The sequence below is a fragment of the Neovison vison genome, chromosome 8 (assembly GCF_020171115.1).
Source record: "Neovison vison isolate M4711 chromosome 8, ASM_NN_V1, whole genome shotgun sequence".
NCBI lineage: Eukaryota > Metazoa > Chordata > Mammalia > Carnivora > Mustelidae > Neogale > Neogale vison.
In genome coordinates, this window is record NC_058098.1 from 63,643 (window position 1) to 87,030 (window position 23,388).

At 48.2% G+C, this 23,388-nt stretch overlaps 1 protein-coding gene across 8 annotated transcripts; it reads right to left on the reverse strand.

The window, feature by feature from the left end:
• Positions 1-632: 632 nt before the first annotated feature.
• PCMTD2 (protein-L-isoaspartate (D-aspartate) O-methyltransferase domain containing 2) lies at positions 633-23,388 on the reverse strand. Of its 8 annotated transcripts, none has more exons than XM_044262595.1 (7): positions 23,286-23,388; positions 21,513-21,918; positions 18,419-18,846; positions 14,779-14,881; positions 13,412-13,583; positions 6,545-6,668; positions 633-3,519 (listed from the first exon to the last, which is right to left on the reverse strand). In XM_044262595.1, exons 3-7 carry the CDS (start codon positions 18,723-18,725, stop codon positions 3,140-3,142), a joined length of 1,086 nt encoding a protein of 361 aa, XP_044118530.1. In that variant the 5' UTR covers positions 18,726-18,846; positions 21,513-21,918; positions 23,286-23,388; the 3' UTR covers positions 633-3,139. The 8 variants fall into 8 exon arrangements, with proteins under 8 accessions (XP_044118530.1, XP_044118529.1, XP_044118531.1 ...); XM_044262594.1 differs by having other exon boundaries at positions 21,513-21,921; XM_044262596.1 differs by lacking the exon at positions 23,286-23,388 and adding an exon at positions 22,539-23,030.

Consider the following 23,388-nt stretch of genomic DNA (forward strand, 5'->3'; position numbering starts at 1 on the left):
TAACCCTAACCCTTACCCTACCCTAACCCTAACCCTAACCCTCTAACCCTAACCCTAACCCCTAACCCTAACCCGTACCCTAACCCTAACCCTAACCCGTACTCTAACCCTAACCCGTACCCTAACCCTACCCGTACCCTAACCCGTTCCCTAACCCTAACCCATACCCTAACCCTAACCCTTACCCTGGCACCTGGTCCCTGACTGCCCAAACCCAACCTGAAACCGAACTCTTATCCGTTACCCAATTATCACGAAATGGAAAAACTGTCCCAAAAACTAACGACAGACACATGTTCTCTCCTGGAGCCTGAGCTACCCGTTTTCTGTTTTGCCAAACTAACTGTCTTTAGCTAAAAATAATGTCAACTGGGTAGATGCAACCGGTTAAGCCCCGACTCTGGGTGTTGGCTGGGCTTGTGATCTTGTGGTTGTGGAGTCCAGCCCCGTGTCAGGCTCCACGCTCCGCGCACAGTCTGAGGGACTCTCTCCCTCTCCGTCTGCCTTTCCCCCGACCTGTGCTCGTTCCCGAGCTCTAATACATAAATCTTTAAAAACAAATAACGATGTGTTCCCGAAGTGTATTAGCATGGTACAGAATGAGGTAATAACACAGTGAGAGAAAACACTCGTTTGTAATAAAGAAAAAGTTTATTTTTGAAGATTTTTGGAAAATATGTACTCAAGAATTTCAATCCCACGCAGGAAACACAAGCCATGCTAAGAGGCCCAAGTGCCATAACTATATTTATTGATATCCTCTGTGTTCACCCAATGTATATCCGCTCACTAAAATTTTTGTTACAAGTTTCTGGCATTTATTCCCTGAAAGGTCCAGACTTACGGAAGCACCGTTACACACACAGTTGGTGTTTACATTACCTACTCGGTATTAGTACATTTGCTATTTCCTGTGCACATGTCTATGGCTTTCCTACTTTCAAGACGAAAATCACATACAGAAATACACATTCCTCAAAACATACAAGTCAACAGTTGTCTAGAATGCGGTTACAGTACAGAGGCTACAGGTAACGCACACTCCATCCGTCGGGAAGCAGACAGTAGGACTGCATCATTGTGGGCTCCAGTGAGGAACACTTTAGCCCAGGAAAACCCATTTACAGTTCTTCTCTAGGTGTGTAAGATAAACACCCAACTATCTCACATATATCTACATATACTTTTAACCAAATTCTGGTTTAAACATCACAAACTGACAACATGTAAATACAAACACAATGTTAAGAAAGGTTTGACATATGTAGGGGAAAACGTGGCTTATGCATTATGAAGTTTTTACAGTGGAAAGGAAAATGTGGTAAAAAAATAAAATCACATACAATTAAAAACCTTAGTCAAGCCACCTGGTGTAACAGATTCCACAAATACCGTGTATGTGACATTATGCTTCAAATGTCCACGCTTGCAGAGACTGCCACGTATCGATTAGAATGATGTCAGCAGAGATGTGCACGCTAGGAAGTGACCGCAAGTGAACATAAACCACACGCCTCTGAGACGAGGATGCCTGACCTTCAGTTAAATGCCAGGTTAAAAACGACTATGAAATAACTGTCTTTACAAAGGGTTCCATTTTCAAATCTAGGGCAACAGACATGTTTCCCAGCTATGCATGCACACAGTATCCTCTGGAAAAAAATGACAGTTACTTAAAAAGGAAGAAAAGTTTAAAAAAAAAGAAGAAGAAGAAGAAGAAGAAATTAAATAAAGAAACAAACTACCAGAACTCGGTTCAGCCGGTGAAACCACAAAGAGGTTTCTGACCCCCAAGAAGCTCAGGGGTAAAACTAGGCATTGACTCCAGAAGACTCATCCAACATCAGCACTCTGAGTTCGGGTCTCTTGCTAACATTTTATACCATTCTTTTCTTTCAGAACAAAAATAAGTTTGAAAAGAACCAATGCTTTGGAATGACCAATAACTTGAAAACATTCTACCATCTGACAGGATGGCCTTCTCTTCTAGACTCAGAACTTGGTAACGACAGAAAGCGCTCAACCCAAAGGGCCTGGAGAAGGCAGACTGCACAAGTCACTGGTGCTCAGACCATTCCTTTACTGCAATGGAGCTACTAAAATACACATATTTGTTATTAAGAAAAATTAGAAAACTGACACGTCTTTTTCCCCAGAGTTATAAAAGACAAACCCTGTATGACTACAGACAAATAGCCAACTGATGTTAAAAAAAAGGAAAAGCAGAGGCTGTCGGTAACACTGTCCCCACTGTACTTCCTGCAGCTTAAACACTTCCCTGTTTTGAGGACTGAGCACGTCCATGCCTTAGACACCCACTAGCATAGTGAAGGTTGGGTCAACGGTCATCCCTACCCTTGGGGTAAAAGTAATGCAGCTCACTATACACAACACCTGCTTCATTCTTGAGTCTCCCCTAAGGGATCATCTGACGCTCATTCTTCTGAAGGTAAGAAAAGGTGTCAGGAAAACACTCCAAATCACTTTGGGATTCCGGACAGACATCTAGGAGGTTGACACTTTTACTCTTCCTCCCCCATGACAATTTCCCTCCTTTAAAATCACAATCGACAACTCACATAAGATTTAATCACATTTATTTAAAATAAGGGAGAGCTTTTCAGTAACGGTCCCCTCCAGAAAACTACAAGGGTTAGTGGAGCTGAGCGCCAGTGCTCCACGGGCTGGTTCCATCAAGCTCTAACTTGGACACAGGTGCCTCATGTCTGGGAAGGAGGTTACACACTCGCAACCTTGTGCTTTCTTTCACACATTTTAGGAGCAACGCGGGTTCATTTCAACTTCCCTGCTTCACGGGCAACGCACACACGTGTGTCTCGGGTGGGTCTCTGCGTGCAGATGTCCGAGTTTCACCAGAGCAGAAAGCAAACACCCTTCTCCAGGAGATTCTCTCCCTTTTGAGAAAACATTCCCCTACGCACTTTGCTTGTCAAAGACTACGTCTACTGAAATGATACCGACGAATGGAATTCTAGAGGAAACCCAAGAACACACTGAACACACAAACGTGGAGGGGACCGCACTCTCCTTCCCCTCGGCGTGTGCCCGGCGACCCCGCGGGGGCCCGGGTGGGGGTGGGAGGGCGGCCTCGGCGGCACCTCATGCGGCGCCCACAGACTTACTTCTCCCGGTAATAGAGCAGGTAGTATTTCAGGGGGTCTGGCAGAGGGAGGCTCAGGACCTTCTCGCGCAGGAAGTTCACCGGCGGGGCCGGCTTCACCTCCGGCGAGGCTCTGCCCTCCTCCCGCCGCGGCTCCTCTTCCAAGTCCTCGCAGCTGGTGTCGTCGGAGGGGCTGGAGATCCGACTGGCAAACACCTCCTTGTCCAAAAAGACGACCGTGTCCGTGCGGCGACGGCGCACTCTCCGCCTCTTGGCCCGGGGCGTGTTCTTCAGTCCGGTTCCGCTGCCGCTCCCGGTCTCCTGACGGATGACCTTTTTGATGGCCCCGCGGATGGCGATTCGAGCCAGGTCCTGGAGGCTCCGCACGGCCAGCGGCGCTGCGGGCAAAGAAGGAGACGTGTCAGCCTCGTCCGTGAGGGACCAGACGGCACGGAGCCTCCCTCTGGAAAACCGTCCCTCGCGGCCATGCACGCCCGCTGTCCCGCTGTCCCGCACACAGGGGCGGCTCGAAGGCGCACGCGTGTGTCCGTCTCAAACGGTGCTTTCAAACGCGCTACCCCGGGCTCCTGTAAGTGAAGGATGCACGGGCGTCTGTGTCGTCAGTGGGAGCAGAGGACGAACCTGGGTTCGTGACTCGGTTGACGGTATGCATTCCCGGTTCTGTCTCACCAGGGGAACCCGGTGAATGTGGGGCTCCAGAATTCTTTCATCTATCTGTACATTTCCACGGTACTTTACAAATTGAGTATTTGTTCCTTTTTTAATAGAGAAAAGCAAATCTAAGTAGGTACAAGAACTCCAGCGCACACCGAGGAGACACAGAATCTGGTAATCCAAGTCCAGCTCAGGTTAATGCACGCGTATGGCAACAGGAGAGCTTTTCTCTTAAAGGGGAGGAATTAAGGGCTGTGCGTTCAGGCACCTTACACTGAGAGCCACTACCACTTCTTCCCCTCCAGGACCTAACTCCTTCTTTTTAAGATTTTATTTATTTATTTGACAGAGAAAGAGATCACAGCAGGGGAGCAAGCGAGGAAGATGCGGGATTCCAAGACCTAAATTCTTCCCAAAAAGGTGACGATCTACAATACAGGGAAGGTTCTTAGGTTGTCTGTAATATTTATTACCCAAATCAGAGCGGCCTGCGCAGAATCCCGTGAATGCCCGCTCCACGGCACCCCGGGGAAGCCCCTAGCCCCAGGCTCTCAGCACCTTCCTCCCTGTGTCCATGCCAGGCCTCCTCTCCCGCTCAAGTCTCCTCCCCGTTGTCCAGGATGGATTCCAGCATGGGCCCCGCTACGCAACACCGTAATCAGGACTTTCTGCTCAATACACCCACCTTTCCTTGCCTTTCCCTTCAGTCCGCTGAACGGGCTCCTTCTCTAGCTCACCCCAAAGTCCCGCTTGAAGGGAACCAACTTAGCCCAAGTCTCTCCTGCCCGCCCCTTCTCCACCACAGCCAGCAGTGTTCCCTCAGGGGCTGATTTCTACCATTTCCCCCACTCTATGTGCCCATCGATCCCTGCTTTGACATCCATGCTATGGTGCAAGGAACAAAGACTGGGCAGCGGCTCCCAGGGCTCTGCTCCATTCCTGGCCGGGGTCCCGAGCACCCCCCCAGACCCACATCCACAAGAGATACCCTAACCCTAACCCTCAAGGCCCACGTCCTCCCTCAGAAACAGCCTATGTGCCTGCCCCGGAATCCCTTCGGCTTCAGAGACCACCGTCGCCATGGAAACACCTTCGCTACTTTAGAAAACTCTGGCCCAGGAAGACAAAGTTGCAATTAACTGTCCACTTCGGGAGCCCGAAACAACATCACCGGGCTACTGATCAGCCAGCGTTCGCTCCAGAGCTCTGGTCTCAAAACCAACCTCTTGGGGTGCCCTCCGTGCTGTAGCAGTTCTTATCCAGACCCGGTCAAGCCCTCACACTACGAGACCTGTCTTCAGCCAAACCCCCGAGCAGCCTCGCAGACGCATCGACGAGGCCTCACCTTCCGACGCTCGGGCAGCGCTGCGGAAGGCCGTGCCCTGCCTGTAACGCCAGCCTCTCCGGGGGAGAGTCCCAGGGCGCACGCACACGACTAACTCAGCCTTCGCCGGGCCACAGGGTCGTCGAGAAGACAGAAGCACCCCATCTTTGAGTTCACACACACGGTGGCTCCCACGGCCTCCAGGACAAGTCTAACTCACACAGTGGACTCGTTTCTCCCACTCGGACCATGCCGAAGGGCATGCACGTAGAAAGTCCCCAGCAGCCTCTGCTCTTGCTTTTTCTCCCTTTCTCCGCTCCTCAGAGAATTCACTTTCACCCAAAAGGTCCCACCCTCTATCAAACCCTCCCTGGCCCCTCTCAGCCCCTTTCTGTATCGTACCACTGCTCACTGCCACATTTCAAGGACCATGTCTGTGGCAGGTGACCTCCACTTAGCAGGGACCGAGGCAGTGCATGACTATCTGATAAATGTTTCCTCACAAATTTAAGAAAAAAAAAAATTTCTGGAAGGAATTTGCTAACATGTATCATCTTTGGATTTGAGATTACAGTTATTTTTTTCCCTTTTTTTGTGCATTTTCCAAATTTTCTAAATGATCAGAATGCAGAATCCATGCTGAATGGTTTTATTTTCAATAAAATCACTAGGATTCTCATTGCTGTGTAAATTTCTGTGTAAATTATAAAACAGTATATGGATAATGCTGGCCCTGATGTCAGCTCTTTGATTCCCCATCCTGAAGGAGTTGAAGACAGAGGGCTAGCCAAATGAATCTCCATGGCAAGCCTCCCACCACCTGAAGCGTGTGCCCACGAGGCAGCCCCGAGGAGGGAGAGGTCCCGTGACTCTGCAAGAGCCCCTGGCCCAGCGGTGCTGGCAACATATCTCTGTGAGACTTCGCCACAGAGCAGAACTAACTCCCTCTCAAGAGAGCCTCCCGCCTTCAATGGCATGGCCAGCAAGAATTCCCGGAGAGGGGCACCTCGGTGGCTCAGTGGGTTAAGCCTCTGCCTTCGGCTCAGGTCATGATCTCGGGGTCCTGGGATCGAGCCCCGCATCGGGCTCTCTGCTCAGCAGGGAGCCTGCTTCCCCCCGCCTCTCTCTGCCTGCCTCTCTGCCTACATGTAATGTCTGTCTGTCAAATAAATAAACAAAATCTTTAAAACAAACAAACAAAAAAGAATTCCTGGAGATTTAAAAGAAGGCAAAAACAACCTAAAATGGACTGAAAACAGATTACTTTTTTTAATATCTAAAAATCATTTGTAACATTGTAAGGTTTCAGTGGGTAGAAAAATGTTCCTAAATATTAAAAGGCTCCTTACAACTTGTCTCTCTCTTCAAATTCCAATGAGATTTTTTTAAAGATCCAAAAGATAAGTAAGGATTTTTATACTTACGTAACTGGACAAGTCTTGATTTTCCAGACTCCGAATGACAGGGCTGGACCAGAGGAGCAAAAGAAACTGCCAGAATCTTTTTGGTCTCCCAAGCAGAAGGGCCAGTTCGCGTTATCTTAGTCAACTGCCCCAAAGAGAAAATGAGAATATTCACAAGATGTGGCTACTGTCGGTTTATATTTAATCATTCCTCCACATAAACTAAAAAAAAAACAAAAAACAAACCCGCAGAGATACTGATAATGAAATAACCTGAGCACAGAGGCCCCTAACATGATGTGACATGAAGCACCCAGGAAGTATTAATATTGTCGCAAGGGTGTTTTGCCTGGGTATGTTCAAAGCCTCCAGACCTAATTCCTGTTTACGAGAAATACGTGCGTTAGAGAAAAGAAGTCAAAGAATACCAAGAAGAGTCCGTCAGACGAGACCACTTCCCTGGGCTCCCCCACAAGAGCCAGGGCTGAGGGTGATGCTTAGTAAGGGGCAGGCAGGAGGCACGGACATTCTCAAGTCTGAGTCATTAAAGACATTCACGACAACCCGCAGTGATGCTTCAGTCTAGACCGGACCCCAGGCTGTTTGTTCCAGAGGACAGAAACCATGAACAACTGGCGACCGTGACCTTCTTGTGTGACCGTGACCACACACCAAAGAGCAGCTAGTGCTGCAGGCTCACGGCCACCTCTGTCCGAGCTTCTCCTTGCTCCAGCACTGAGTTTCTGAGTGACGTCACCGCCACCACACACAGACCTGCAGAAGAGCCTGATTAGACAACACAGCCCTCCTGTGTGCTCTGTGTGATGGTGCCTGTTTCTGAAAGGCCTATTCAGGTCACAGAGCTATCTTCTGCTCAGCTCTGACATGCTAAGATTATATACTCTCTTCTCTAAAAATATCCAAGCCAGCAAATCCTCTTAAAAACTAAGATTCTATATCATGAACCTTGGAAGTGAAAGCATTAAGTAGGCACGTACTAGGTAAACATCAGTAAGTCACTCACGCTCTTACGTACAAGCAAAAACTTCTTTTTAAAAACATTTTCTTAAAGGAGAAGTTCCAGTTATAATGAACATCAAATATCTAAATACAATCGATAAATAATGTGTGAACCATTCAGGAAAACTATAAATCCATATTCCATGGTCCAGACACGGAGACGGATAGTGAAAATCCGCTACAATCCTCAAGTCAGTACACAGATAACACAATCCCAATAAAAGGACTGACGTGTTTTTCTGATACAACAAAGATTACTCAAGTAATTTTAAATAAAGGGGAGCCTGGGGGGCTCAGCCGGTTAAGGAGCCGACTCTTGATTTCAGCTCAGGTTGTGGGACCGAGAGCCTGGGTCGGGCATGTTCAGCAGGGGGTCTGCTCCAGCAGCCGCCCCCTCTCAGTCCCCCTCACCCCCCCGCCCCTGCACGAGCACTCTCTCTCTCTCTAATATTTTTAAGAAATAATAGCAATTTAAATAAAGATGTATTTGGGGGCGCCTGGGTGGCTCAGTGGGTTAAGCCGCTGCCTTCGGCTCAGGTCATGATCTCAGGGTCCTGGGATCGAGCCCAGCATGGGGGGGGGAGGTCTCTGCTCAGTGGGGAGCCTGCTTCCCCCGCCTGCTGCTCTGCCTACTTGGGATCTCTGTCTGATAAAATAAATAAATAAAATCTTTATAAATAAAAACAAATATTTAAAACAATATTCGGAGAAAGAAGAGCAAAAATGGGGACACGTCACCTGCCGCCCACAGTGACGACAGCAGCAAGCGGGCGGCCGTCAGCAAGGGCATGGGAGGCTCCTCTCCTTTAAGGCAGGGGCCAAAGTTAAAATACGGAGTCTCGGATCCAACACTTCTGCTCTTGAGACTACACCTGAAGTACAGTGTATAATCTTCATGCAGTGGAAGATTAAGCCAGAGATTCACCTGCACAGCCTCTGCACAGCAGCAGTGCTTGCCAACAGCAAAAGGGTGGAAAGAACCCAAGTGCCCATCAGAAAAACACGTTTTCAGGGCGCCTGGGTGGCTCAGTGGGTTAAGCCGCTGCCTTCGGCTCAGGTCATGATCTCAGGGTCCTGGGATCGAGGCCCGCATCGGGCTCTCTGCTCAGTGGGGAGCCTGCTTCCTCCTCTCTCTCTGCCTGCCTCTCTGCCTGCTTGTGATCTCTGTCTGTCAAATAAATAAATAAAATCTTAAAAAAAAAAAAAAAAAAAAAGAAAGATTTCTTTAAAAAAAAAAAGAAAAAAAGAAAAACACGTTTTCATACACCAGGAAAGAATATTTTTGAATAAACAACACAGGGACAGAAAAGAATTTCCACTTACACCAAATACCAAACCCATAAAATGAACAATAAGCAACGTATAAAACCTAAAACTATCCGCTCCTATTTCTTATGTCTGGATGAATATACGGAATGGAAAAGATGTGCCTTTCTTCACTGAAGTCAAGTCATGGAAAAAGTACGTTTGCTTGTATATTTTTTGAGGACACAGATAAACTAAGAACAAACAAAGTGGTTACCTACAGGTGAAGTGGAGAGAACATACATGGAAAAAAGATTCTGTGAGTATTCATTATTTCGATCTTGAAACCCCATAAATATTTTACGAGGTTATACACCCTAAAATACAATCCCTAAAACAAACAAATGAGCTCTAAGTCGGGCTAGAAGCACAACCACACAGGGAAGCGTTATCGCCAGGGACTTTCAAATATGTTTGTTTGTACATCCCCAGGAGAAGGGCAAACTCAGCCGTCAGGGAGCCTCCAGCATGGGACACAGCACCTGCGCAGAAGTCAGGAAAACCCTCTGGTCCTGACTTTGAGCAGGAAGCACCAGTATAAACCCATGGTGTGTTCTGGTGTCCAAAAGCCAAACCAACAGAAACACAAGTACGTATGGGGGGAAGGGACTTCTTGGCTCCAGAACACCACTGAAGAAAACCAACCCGGTATCAGAGATTCTGACAAAGGGCCCCCCTGTGTTCTCTAAACATCAATTCCCAATGAACTTAAAATTAACAGAGATCCTCAGAAACAGTTAAATCCAACTTTATGGTAAAAAATACAAAAAATGAGTGTGGAGTATCTTTTCTTACCAGAAAGTAACAAAACCATCAAAGACTAATGAGGGTGTATCAGAGCCCAAGAGCCAACCTGGAGAGGTGCCTATTGGCCAGGACATTTTAAGTTTCAATAAGAATCATACGATGATTAAAATTTTAAGTACATCTATATCCGTGAATTCACACCGCCATTAGAAACCAAATAAAATCTTACTAGTCACCACTTTCAACAAATGCTAGAGAACCAGATTACTGAGGAAACCGATAGACAAAGCTTAAGAATCAGAATTTATCCAGCTTCTCCTTATAACATGTACGTAGGGTAACCAAGTAACTGGGAGGAGTGTTTCTCTTCATGTAAGTATTCCAGGTACTATAAAGTCGCAAGATACAAAATCAATGTGCAGAAATCTATTGCATTTCTATACGCTAATGATGCAGCAGAAAGAGAAATTAAGAAAACAATCCCATTTATAACTGCTCCAAAAATAATGAAATATCTAGAAATAAACTTAAAAAAGAGGTGAAACATCTCTACTCTGAAATTTATAAAACACTGATGAAAGAAACTGAAGATGACACAAAGACACAAAACGGACTGGGGACCTGAATGTGACACCTAAATGCGTAAAAACCCTAGAAGAGTGCATAGGCAGTAACGTCTCCACAGTGGTCGTGGTGACACTTTCTAGACGGTCCCTTCAGGCAAGGGAGACAAAAGCAAAAATCAACTGCCAGGATTAGAAGAGAAAGCTTCTGCACAGCCGAGGAAACAACCAGCAAACTAAAAGCCAACGTATGAACGGGAGAAGATATTTGCAGTGACTCATCCCACAGAAGGTTAGTATCTAAATTACATAAAGAACTTACACAACTCAACACCCGAAACCCAAATAATCCAATTTAAAAGTGGGCAGAAGACACGAACAGATGCTTCTCCAAAGAAGACGTACACATGGCCCACAGACACGGGAAGACGCTCCACCTCACTCCTCATCCGGGAAAGCAGCTCACACGCAGGATGAGGGGCGCCTGGGTGGCTCAGCTGGTTGAGCACCCAACTCTTGGTCTCCGCTCAGGTCACAGTCTCGGGGTCGTGAGATCGAGCCCCGCGTCAGGCTCCACACCCAGCACAGAGTCTGCGTGAGATTCTCTCTTCCTCTCCTCTGTCCCTCCTACTCACGCTCTCTCTCTTTCTAAAATAAATAAATCTTAAAAAAAAAAAAAAATACCACAGTGAGACACCACCTCAGCCCTGTCAGAAAGGTGAGAGTCAACACAGGAAACAAGCACTGGTGAGGACACGAGAAGAAAGAGCCCTCCTTGTCCACGGGTGGGACGCAAACCGGTGCAGCCGCTCTGGAAACAGGACGGCGGCTCCTCAGAAAGTTCAAAACAGAGCTGCCCTACAAGCCAGCCCTGCACTACTAAGTATTTCCCCAAAGAATACGAAAACCCTAATTCAAAGGGACACCGCACCCTCCTGTTTCCTGAAGCGTGATCCGCAGCAGCCCCGGTGTCCACGGACAGGCGACAGACAAAGATAAGGCCCAGACACACACGACGGACTGTTACTTGGCATCCAGAAGAACGACATCTGGCCATTCCCATGACAGGACGCAGCAGAGCACATCATGCTAAGCAGAATAAGCCAGAGAAAGACCAATTCCACAGACCTTCACCCATATGTGGGGCTTAGGGAACACAGGAACTGACCAAAGGGTAAAAAGAGACAAACCGAGAAGCACTCCTAAGGAACAAACAGGGTCACCAGAGAGGATGGGGACACAGGGGAAGGAGACCAAGAGTGAACGTGCGGTGCTGAGCCTGGGCGGCGCCACGCACATCTGCCGCGCGGAACACCCCACGCTAACTACGCTGCGATCAGCTTAAAGAGCGGACCAGGGCTAAAGGCAGCAGCTGAAGAGACGCGACGGGATCAGCATGCACTGTCCCGCAGCCCCTACTGAGGTTAGAGCCGCACTGCCCACGTCGGAGACCGAGACAGCAGGCGCGCGCTCTGTGACGCCGGCAAGGGCTCCCGCACCCTCAGCGGGAAACTAAGCGAGGCTCTGGGTCCCACTAACAACGCCTAGTGAAATGAGGAGCAGAAAGAGATGTTAAACATCACCCCAGAGGTAGGTAGTCTCCAAATCTAGACTACAGGAAACTGTAAGACAAACCGCTTGATTTCAAAGAAAAAGGAGCCGGGGGGACGCAAAGAAAGGAAGAGGCGCTCTGGACATGAAACACTGAGGAGCTGTACCAGCCGGGGTGCCGGGCTGGCTCGCTCGGTGAGCGGAGCAACTCTTGCTCTTGGGTCGCGAGTTTAAGCCCCACGCTGGGTGCAAAGATCACTCAAAAATAAAATCTTCCAACAAACAAAAGGAGAAAGAAAGAGAGATCAACCAAATAGAAGATATAAATCTTAAATGGAGGGGCGCCTGGGGGGCTCAGTGGGTGGAGCAACTGCCTTTGGCTCAGGTCATGATCCTGGAGTGCCAGGATCCTGTCCCGGAATCGAATCCTGCACCGGGCTCCCTCCTCGGCACGGAGACCACCTCGGACCTCTCCACTCTCTCTCTCTCTCTCTCTCTCTCTCAAATAAATAGATAAAACTTTTAAGAAAATCTTAAATGGAGATCCATTCAAATAAACTATTCAAGCAAATTCTGAGATAATTAGAAAAATCTGAACACTAGCTGGCAATTTTGAAATACTAAGAAATTACTGGTGATTTTTTATGTTGATACCAGTTTTGTGATATCCTTAAAAACAGTACTTATCTTTTATAAATACACTTTGAAATATTTATGGATAAAAATTTTGTTTTACTTAGCAATAGTCACTGCAGTCTGTATATAATAGTAAATAACAGAATGTTATACAGACAGCCCCGTGGGCAATTCCAGGAGCCAGAGAACACTATGGTCAACAATTCCACAGATTACAATACAAGCAACATGATGACACAGAATATTAAATGGCTTAAAATTATCTCATCAATTAAGGAAAACATCCTAACTTCTAAACAGTACGCGCAAGGATTCCTTAGAAAGGTACTGACTACGAGCATCAGACCCTAACAGGGCTTAAGGTAAGGTTGTGAGCGATTTTTCTTCTTTTTTGTATGTTCTGGATGTTCAGCAATGAATGATTCCTTTTTAAACAAAATAAATTAAATGCTAACATTTTTAAATTGCAGAAAATGCCACAAAAATACACAATCTCCTAATTTTTATCATTTCCATTTTTCCTTAGTTCTTTGTAACTGAGACATTCTCCCTGATGACCAATTCAGTTTTGATTAATCTGCTTGTTCGTGAGAACTTGTTTTTCTCAAAGAAGCGCAACAGCGACGACAGACAGACACAGACACGACCCAACAGCAGACGGAGACAAGACTCCTCCGAAGGAAGAGACTCCTGGATAATACTCGCTGTCACAGAACCTAGCAATTAGACCCGAAGGACCCGAGGGACGTTTGCACACCATCCTAACACCAGAATAGGCGCACTGGAGCAGCTGCGGGCGGGGCGGGGGGCGGGGGCGGGGGGAAGGGAGAGAGGACAGACGAGGCAGGTGAGGCTCACAGGTGAGGCTCACAGCGCAGGCTCCAGGCCGCCTACCTGCGTCAGGCCCTGGCCCAAGCTGGGCTGTCTTTATGACCTGTCCCTGCCCGTGCCCTCATCTGTGAAACGGAGGGAGCTGTCATGAAGCAAACAGGGAAAAACACACGGAGACTTCTTGGAACAGACCTTGGCCAACAGTTAAGCGTGTCGGTTATGAGAGGGATCTGACCTTCTCTTCCAGTGGCATGACAAGGATGCCCCCTACTTTGAGAAGACTCTTCATGTACTCTTCATGCTCTTTCTGCACACCAGCCCCACAGTACACACGATCGTACTGAGAACAATCTGGAGAAATCTCCAGGCAATTGCCAGTAACAAAGGAAGGTTCACAGAAGTCAAATCTAAAAGCAAAAAATGTTTTCCGTAACTGAATATATCACATTGTAGCAAGTCTCTACAGTAAATCTATACTACCCACAGGTTACGTTTTCCTTGCACATAATACCACTGACAGAGTTAGAAACTGCAAGTCAGACCCCCAAAATAATTGTATCATTAATAAACCGAACCCTAGAAATCCCAAACAAAATATTATGAAAGTGAGCGCCACAAACATAACAGACTTCTATCACCACTGTCTTTGCTCTGTTTTTATAAATCATCACCTTATTCAAGATCTAAGAAAAACAAGCAAAATGAGGGGCACCTGGGTGGTTCAGTCGGTTAAGTGTCCGACTCTTGGTTTCAGCTCAAGGCACGATCTCAGGGTTCTGAGATGGAGCCCCATTTGCTTCGGGTTCCACACGCAGCGTGGGGTCCATGTGAGATCCCCTCCGCCCCCGCACTTATGTGCCTAAGTATGCACTCGCTCGCTCTCTCTCCCTCCCTCTCAGATAAATGAATCTTTAAAAAAATAAAACATAAAAACCAATAAAATGAAAGAAAACTACATTTGGTGTTTCTAAAAATGTTAAATCCTAAAATAAAAACTTTAATGCCTTATTTAAAAATGGCAAGAGGTAGTTATATATACTGTCCAAATACAAATGCAATAATTCTATTTAAGAATTAGGAGATAAATTATTATCTGTGCTGGAAACGTGAAAATCGGGCAAAATAAACATTCTATTTCCCTCTCCTATTACACTGGAGAAAAATTACCTTACCCTGGCGTCATACTTAAAAAACCTAAAGCCCTCAAAAGCACAAAATATTTAAGAAAATACTTAGAGGGGCGCCTGGGGGGCTCTAGGGGTGAAGCCTCTGCCTTCAGCTCAGGTCATGATCCCAGGGTCCTGGGATCGAGCCCTGCATCGGGCTCTCTGCTCAGTGGGAAGCCTGCTTCCCCCTCTCTCCCTGCCTGCCTCTCTGCCTACTTGTGATCTCTCTCTCTCTGTGTCAAATAAATAAATAAATAAAATCTTTTTTTTTTAATTTTTTTTTAAAAAAGAAAATAATTAGAACAGCTTTGCATACACCTAATTCTCCTGCCAAAACTGAATCATGTTATATGAACACTAATAAACTTTTCTCTCCCGTCTAATCAAGTTTAAATTATAATTCACACAGCAACCCAAGGGTAGTATTTGATCTTACTTGTCAAAGCTGTCGCTGGTTCTAATGAAGAAGTCCAGCTTCTGCTTTGCATATTCTATTACATCCGAATGGAGTTCAACCCCGTGGTTCACACCAAAAGGACCTAAAATGTTCCAGAATAAAAAAATTTTTAGAACTAAGGCAAGAACTCTTACTCTTTATTTCTGTTTTACCCACTGCAATGCACCAGATTCAGCATGTATAATTACATGAAGAAATTCGCAAGGTTTAGAGGTCTTACCACATTACCAGGCCTAAATCACCCAAACTAAATCTTTAAGTACGCAGGGTAGACTATGCTCACCACACTGTAAATATTAATAACTGTAAATACTTGTTTCTTTGACATTACCGACGCCACAGCTTTCCAAAGCCTGGGTTGCTCTGTTCTCAAACCTTTGAAGAATTATTTGAAGATGTAAAAGAGCCAAGATCTGCAACCAAGAATTCAAGATCTTACTAATGAATTAAAGAAGAAAGACATTATTTCCAAATGACACTGGACTCAGAACTGTGTTCCACTAGAGGTTGCCCCAACTACCCAGACATGGGCACAAACAGCTTTTGATCATCATTGAAATAAAACTGTAACAGGGGCACCTGAGTGGCTCTGTCGGTTGAATGTCCAACTCTTGATTTCAGCTCAGGTTATGATCTCAGGGTCCTGGGACTGAGCCCCATGTCAGGCTCTGTGCTCAGTGCGGAGTCTGCTGCAGAAACGCTCTCTCCCACTCCCCTGCCCCTTCCCCCACTCGTGTACGTACACATTCTCACTCTCTTAAACGAATAAACAAAATCTTTTTTAAATAAACTATAACCAAGCCACAATGAAACATTTTTTATATCAAAGGAATTTTATCAGTAATTGGAAATAAAGCTGTGAGAAAGGTTATAAGCCCACTTAACAATAAAGGTATTATTCCCTCTGTATAAAACTGCCTCTAGGTGAGATCTCCTGATACAGACAGCTTGGGTGAGTCTCTGTTTTGGGAATTCACGTATACGAAGGTCAAAAACAGGCAACACTTATTTATGATGACGGAGGACAAAAGGGTCCTCTCTCCTCTCTGCGTGGGGAGGGACAGCCGGAGAGCTTCTGGGGCGCTGGTCCTACTCCATACCTTGTTCTGGGTAGTAGCTGCATGAAGTTGAACACGTACACAAAAAGTCACCAAGCTCCACACCTCACACGTGTTCATTTACTGTAGGTCAACTTACACAGCCATTTTTAAATATCTCCATGGGAAAATCAACACGGCATGAAGAACTTTATTTACTGGGCGGACATACCCAAGTCACAGTGCAGCACTTAACCCTACGGCCCAACAGAAATACTGAAAAATGAGCAACCATCTGTGCACCCGTATCTTGACATTCTGCCACTTGGGCTCTCCTGGTCCCCTGACAGCACAACACCCACCCCAAGCCAAGGCCTCCTTCTCCTCTACCTGGACAGCTCACCTGGGGCTCTCTTCTCCCAATGTCTGTCAAATGCACAGCTGCTGCTGAATGATTCTCACTGAAACACACCCTACCTGAGAAGCATTTTCAAGAATTACCTCAAATTCAAATTGTCCAATCTCAAGCCCCTCTGCCAAATCACGGACGTCCCTCCCCACCGCCCTCTGGCGAGGAGCACGCGCCAGAAACCAAGAAAACCTTTACCTTCCCACTCTTCATAGTTACATTAGCCCCCATCCTTTATCAAAACCTGTTAAGCACTTAATTCTCATAACAGACATAGGACATAGTTCCTAACCCCAAGGAGCTTAACACCAAAGAGAGCAGTAACACGGAGCCCCCGACTCAGCCCAATAAAACGCTGACTGAGGGGACGGAGGGCACAGAAGGAGTAAGGACTGAGACATCAAGGGCATGGCACTGAAGCCGGCCCCAAGCCCTCCCACCCCTGCAGGAGGGCTTCCCACTCCCTCATCACACAGCACCTTCAGGCCCCCTGCACACAAGTGCAGCAGCAAAGGGATGAAGCTCAGGGCCAGGCGGGAAGGCAGCCGGACCCAGAGAAGAGTCGGATGAAAGACTCCAGACCTCATGGCTGCGGGCACCAGGAGGCCACCACGGTCTTCGGCCCTGAAGTGGTGTGCAACACTGGGCTGAGCTGACCAGAACCCGCGGGGTCCACACAGAGGCATCGGCCGTGCCAGTGCAAGGTGTCAACCCGGGAAAGCAAACGCCCAGTCGCCTCCTTCACATGCATCACAGCAGCACGGAGTACCCACTGCGACCCCCAAGAAGCCTCCCTTCCTTTAGAGCTCTCCCCACCCAACATCTGATCCCATTCCCAGCAAACAGGGGGCTCACAGAGGAGAAGCCGTTGAGAAGTTCCGGGGCATGTCAAGGGCAACAGGCCGCGTCTGGCTTACTGCAAGCACCGAGCATCTCAGTTCCTTCCCAGAGCATCTCTAACCTAGTCCCTTGGATGCCCCGTCCCACTCTCCACCAAACAGCATCTCACCCTTAGCTCCCCCAGTTTCTCAGCTGAACTGAATGACCTTTCACTAATTCCAGAAGGATACATCACCTGGGCTCTTCACAAAGCAGTCTTAATCCAAGACAAATTAAGTTCAAAAAGCATATCGCTTCAAAAAACAAACTTAAAAATTTGAGGACAGCAACCTGTGGCCTAAAGTCAAAGGGTCAGTCTCAAAACTTCATCAAATTCCAAAGTCTATGAACATATAAAGAACCCAAAATTTCATTCCATACGCACAAAATCAACTGTCCCTGCTGAGACACTCTGCTCCCTCGCCAGTGCCGCAGCAGCCCCAGCCCCGCCTCCTGCGCACAGAAATCTTTCCAAGGGCAGGTCAGCCCCCATTACTCCTCTGGCAAAACCGTTCTATCTCAGAGTAAAAACAGACACCTAAACCCTCAATTACTGAGCACTGTCGCTTCAAGAACAAAAGCGCCTGGGTGGCTCAGTGGGTTAAGCCGCTGCCTTCGGCTCGGGTCATGATCTCAGGGTCCTGGGATCGAGTCCCGCATCGGGCTCTCTGCTCAGCGGGGAGCCTGCTTCCCTCTCTCTCTCTCTGCCTGCCTCTCCATCTACTTGTGATATCTGTCAAATAAATACATAAAATCTTAAAAAAAAAAAAAAAAAAAAAACAACACCCATCGCCACGGGGAGTCTCACAACTTACTTGGGGAGAGAGGCAAAACCTGTGAAGTCCTTCCCATCCCTGGAATTTACTGACAAACAACACCTTACAGGTACTAACTTTTTGAGCATTAAAACAAAACAAAACAAAACTTCTTGGAAGAACTTTAACTTCCAGGGAACTTTAAACTTGGTCTCTGTTTACAGAGTGACAAAGCAGGCTGCGTGACTGTATCGTAAAACGAAAAATCACCGTAAGGTCCTGATTTACACAATTCTCATGGTCCTCTGCTGTGCTGAACAGACAGGGGAGGCACAGGTGGAGGGGGAAGGGAACAGGAGGGGTCCCTCCAGAAAACCCAGAGCCTCCCTGTCACCAGCCCCCCAACGACTGTGCGTAAAGCGGAGCAGAAGACTGCTCAGAAGGCGCGCCGCCGAGGGCCCTGCAGAGACGCTGCGGGCGGGCTCCCTTCCCCGGCACCAGGAGACAGACGGTGCTCCGCGCACTCTGCCCAGACTCACCGAGAATGAGCCCCACCATGGAGCTGAGGTAGCCTGTGCCACTGCCCAGGTTCAAGAAGGAGAGACCCGGCTGCAGGTCCAGGGCCTCCATCACTTCCGAATAGATGCACGGAGCCGAGAGGTGGATGTTGCCGTGCTTCCACGCCAAGTCTTTGTAAGCGTTTTCCTTAAACTCTTCAAGGTAATAGTCTGCGCGATCGATGGCCCGGAAAGCCTGCTCCACCGGCGCGGTCCGGATGTACTGCGCCTCCTTCAGGTTGTCCACCAGCTCGTCGTTGTCCTCGCCGGCGCTCACCGCGCCCCCCATCTTCCAGATCGCGCGCGGGGGCAACGCTACAAATACAAACGTTTCTGCAGGGCTCTCTGCGTGGAAGGCCAGCGCACACCAGTTAGGGTTCTAGTCACATGCCAGTCTCAAGTTCTGAATTCTGAAAATATCACAGATGGAATATATTCGATCAGCAACTGCCTAACCCACCCCACCCCCTCCAAATTCAGAAAGAAATTCCATGATAACCATCCGGAAGCTTGTAATTTACAATTTCAAATGCATTCAAATGAACTGGAGGTACCTAACACATATCCAACAGCTGCAAACAGCATTTAAGAAAGAACTTGATATTTTACAAGTCAGGTATTTAGGGTTAAAATTATCTTGACTAGGGATCTGCCTTAAAAGGGATATATTCACATATGGCAGAGTCAATGATAAGCATAAAAAGAATATAGATATGTCTACAAAAGTCCCACTACCAACCTCTCTTTGAATACTTCAAGTACTACAGATCACTTGGGATAAATAAATCTTTAAAAGCAAAAAAAGGAAATAAAGGTAAACAACAAATACTATAAAGTTACTGTTTATTTGAAATTCGAATTTAACTGGTGTCCTAAATTTTACCCGACACCTCTACACCCCCACATACACATCAAGTCAAGGAATCCACTCAATCTGTTCATTTGGATATTCGGATGTACAAACTCCAGGCAAAAATACTACAGGATGAATGGTGATACTTTATTTTAACAAATACAAAATCTGTTTTCAAGCTACAACTGCTCCAAGGACCCCTACACCCCCTTTGGAAGTGTATGTAATGCAACCTCTACCTCTTTAACAGAAGGTCCACTGCTTACCTTCTTCCCAACTGCCTTCAAGAAGAAAAAGCAACAGTGTGATCCCTTCTTAGCCACCTGCTAACATACAATGTGCCTCCATCTAACTCACAGGGACCGTCACCATAAAAATATCTTCTCCAATTTTATAGGTACCCCCATGTAACTCTTTCTGAAAGAATTATTTTACTTCACATAAAATGGTAACATTTTACAAAACACCTGATGTAAACTGTTGGGCAAAACAGAAAACACCAGACTTCACAAAGACACATTTTCTAATTCACTTCCATAATAACATACTATAATTTATTATTACAAAGTTTATCTTTGCTTTCCCCCTCACAATCCTCTGGATTTCTAACAGCAGAACAAGAAGCATAAAAACTGGGGGAACAGCTTCCATACACATACCCCTTGCACACTACTGGCAATTGTGGCGGGAGAGGTTTTCCCAGGAATAAAAATAAATGAACTCATGATAAATCTTCACCTTCTCACAACAAATACACAAAATATGTGAAACCTAGGGCTTAGTATAAATGCTCTAACATTTCACGGTTGGAACAGCTCATCTTCATCATCAAAATTTTAGACCTGAACATGAAGCTTTCCAAATCACCAGGATGGCCCAATTATTAGATTTTCACCCCATTTCAAGATGTTCTGGAGCCCTTGCTACGTTAGGGTCCATGGCCAGTTAACTTAGCCAACTGGACGGACTGCTAATGAGGTCAAGCTTAATCTTCGATAAGCTACTTACTTCTGAGGCTATAGTCTACATCCCTAGTCTAGGACAGTCATCTTAAAATTTAGGTCACTGCTAAAAGTGAAGTTGCGCTTGCTGCCCAAATGTCTATGTGGGAAAAGGCCTGGCGACCATGCATCTTCCATGGTGCATCGAACTCTCCACGCCATGTCCTACCGCCCTGTGTCAGTGCCCTCATTCTACCTTCAGAAAGCAAGCACTAACTCTATACTGGGTACACTTGATTTTTTCTACTGTTAATCTATCACTTACTTCCCACTTCACCTCACTTTGAAAGTTTACTCAGCTTTTTTTTAGGAAAAAAAGACACCACCCACCAGTCCCAGGGGTCTGGTTAGCTTCACAAGACACTGAGGCAAATTGGGACCGAGCAGTCATTTTACTCCTGATTACAGACCAGTGCATGAAGAGACTAGAATTCAAACCCACGACCGTCTAGCCGAAGGCCTACATTCTCAAATTCTCAAAGAAAAAAACATTCTTTAACACATAACATGTTGGTAATCTTTGCCCCAAATGACAGACTCTGTGACGATGCGGGAGCCCTCTCTGTTGCCGCTGGTGGGAAGCGTGTGACCATCGGCAGGGTCTGAGAGTACTAACTTTGCCTGCTCTTCTACCTCTCTTCACACTGCGTACAATCACGCTTACTCCTGACCACCCCAAAACACCAACAACAGATTCAAAGATACCCTTGCCCAACCAAATAATGGCTCTACCATCTAGTCAAATCCAACTGTTGGAAGTAATGAGAAGTAATTTCTGGATGCTGTACTTGATTATACTTCGCAATCCTCAGTATAATTCACTCCTCTGGGGTAACTGGCCAACAGGACAACCTTATTCTCACCCTGCTCCTTCCAAAACCAACTGCCAAAGGGCAGTGGGGAAGACAGGTGAGCAGCAGCAGCAGCAGCAATGGGAAGGTCCCAGGCCTGACAGCCAAGGAGGCTAAAGCCAGGTCAACCAGCCTGAAGCCACGCTCATGGGGGTTTGCGGTTCCAGTCAACACTGCGTTTGTCAGATGACACATGGAGGGCCACGGCCCACCCCGCGTGTCACTCCTTCAGGGAAATACGGACGAGGTAATTTCATGTGGAAAATGAGCTGGGGGGGAAGGACCCTGTCCTGCAAGCCCTGAAAAGTTTGCCTTTTTTGTAATGCAAGGACCCGACCTAAGCTGTGATTGCTGAGGAATCAACACTTTACCTCTGCCACCATGAAGAGCCAGGCCTCGGTCTGAAATCGGCTCTTAACTGGTTTCCATAACAGACCTTTCCGGCCACTTGTCTTTTCTCTTCTCATTTTTCTCTTCTCATGCTTCACATTCCCTCTTTTGTCTTATATTCCCCAGTAAAAAGGAAGCCTGAGAAGCTCTAGGCTCCACCCTCAACCCCGATGCAAGCAGAAACTAGCCCTAACTCTCTTCACGGCCCCCACCTCACTGTGGGACCCCAGGTATGCTGTCAGCTTTCCCGGTTCTGTAGGTAACAACCCGCTACTCTTCTTTCCGTTTCCTGCCGGCTGTTGCTGAAAGCTGTCTTGGATTACAGTCACTGCAGGGGCTGGCGCAGGTCGCTGAGACCAGCAGAAAACAGAACCAAAGCCACACCTCCTGCTGGCAGAAGAATTAAAAGAAACAGAGACTTGCCGTGAAAACCAGAACTCATAGAGAGGGATTTTCTTCAAACACTAGAAAGGCTGCCTTGTATACACCATTCCTGGAGCTGACAGAAGCTGGATCCGTGGAACACGTTAGATGAAGATTATTTCTACTCGACACAGAAAAGCTTTCTAACAACTAGAATTCCAAATACTGACCTGTTCTTAGAACCTCCACAGCCTGTCTCCCCCAGGGATGGCCCAGGTTAGGTACAAGCTGAGGTGGGGGCCAGGAGGCCTACGCTCGGACCCCATCCCCTCAGAGGCCCCCTCTCATTCCACCTCTAAAGCTCTACTTGACCCGAGCACAGCCCCAAGTTCTGGGCTGTCTGCAGGAACCTGACTGCACCGATTCTTGACTGTCTACTCGACGCCCAAACCGCAGCCGTTGACTTCGACCACTGCCCTGCCGGAAAGAAAGAAGAAAACCACGACAGGCTAGTGATGAACAAAGGGGACGGGCAGAGATCTGGGTCACTTTTCCGAGGGGCAACGCTGGAGCACACGTCGGCACGGAAAAACCCGAAGCGCCGGCACCAAGGCCAGCCAAGCTCTCCTTCCCCAACCACCCACCTTCTCCAGGGGCCTGGAGTCCCGGGGTTCTGAGCCACTTCTCAGTCGGAAGGGCAACAACTGCCCCTATGGTTCTGCCCTGGAGAGTGGAAGTTCCGTCCTCCCTACACCCAAGACGGGCCCCGAACTCGCAACCCAAGACCGACAGGGGCAGCTTCCACCGGTGCGCCCGCGGGTGCACCCAGACTGTCGCTTCGGAAAAGGTCCGAGGTCATTTGTTCCGAACGCGGACCCGCCTGCACGCGCCGCGCGACTCCCCGCAAACGTCTCCCGCTCGGCGCGCCCGGCGCGGGCCGCGCGTCTCTCCCGCCCGTCCAGAGGCGCCAGCGAGGGGCCCCGGGAGAGGCCGCGGGGGCCCCGGGGAGCCCGAGGGTTAGCAGGACGCCCCCCCCACCGACACACCCCCGGAGCGCCGCATGGGACGGGGCCGCGCTCCAGAGGACACGCGCCCCGGGAGGGTTGGGGGACGTGGGGACACGCAGGAGGGGGAACCCGGGGACGGGGAGGGCAGACGCGGGGGAGGCTGGGGAACGCCGGTGGGGGGAGGGGAGCTAGACGTCCGCGAACTGGGGGGAGGCGGGGAGAGGCCGGGGGGGCGCCGGAACGGAGGGGACGGCCCCCGGAGGAGGGGTCCCGGCGCTCGGGACCGGGGGAGGGGAGGAGGACGGAGAGGAGGGAGGGGTGGGGGGGAGCGACGCCGCCGCCCGCCACAGGCCGGGCCGAGGGCGGCGGCGAGGGCGGCTCTACCTCCGGGCTCGGCCGGCCCGCGAGATCGGGCTGCCTAGGCCGCGACCTGCAGCTCCTCCGGCGCCCCTCGCCCGTCCGCAGCCCGGCTGCGCCTCCCGACCGC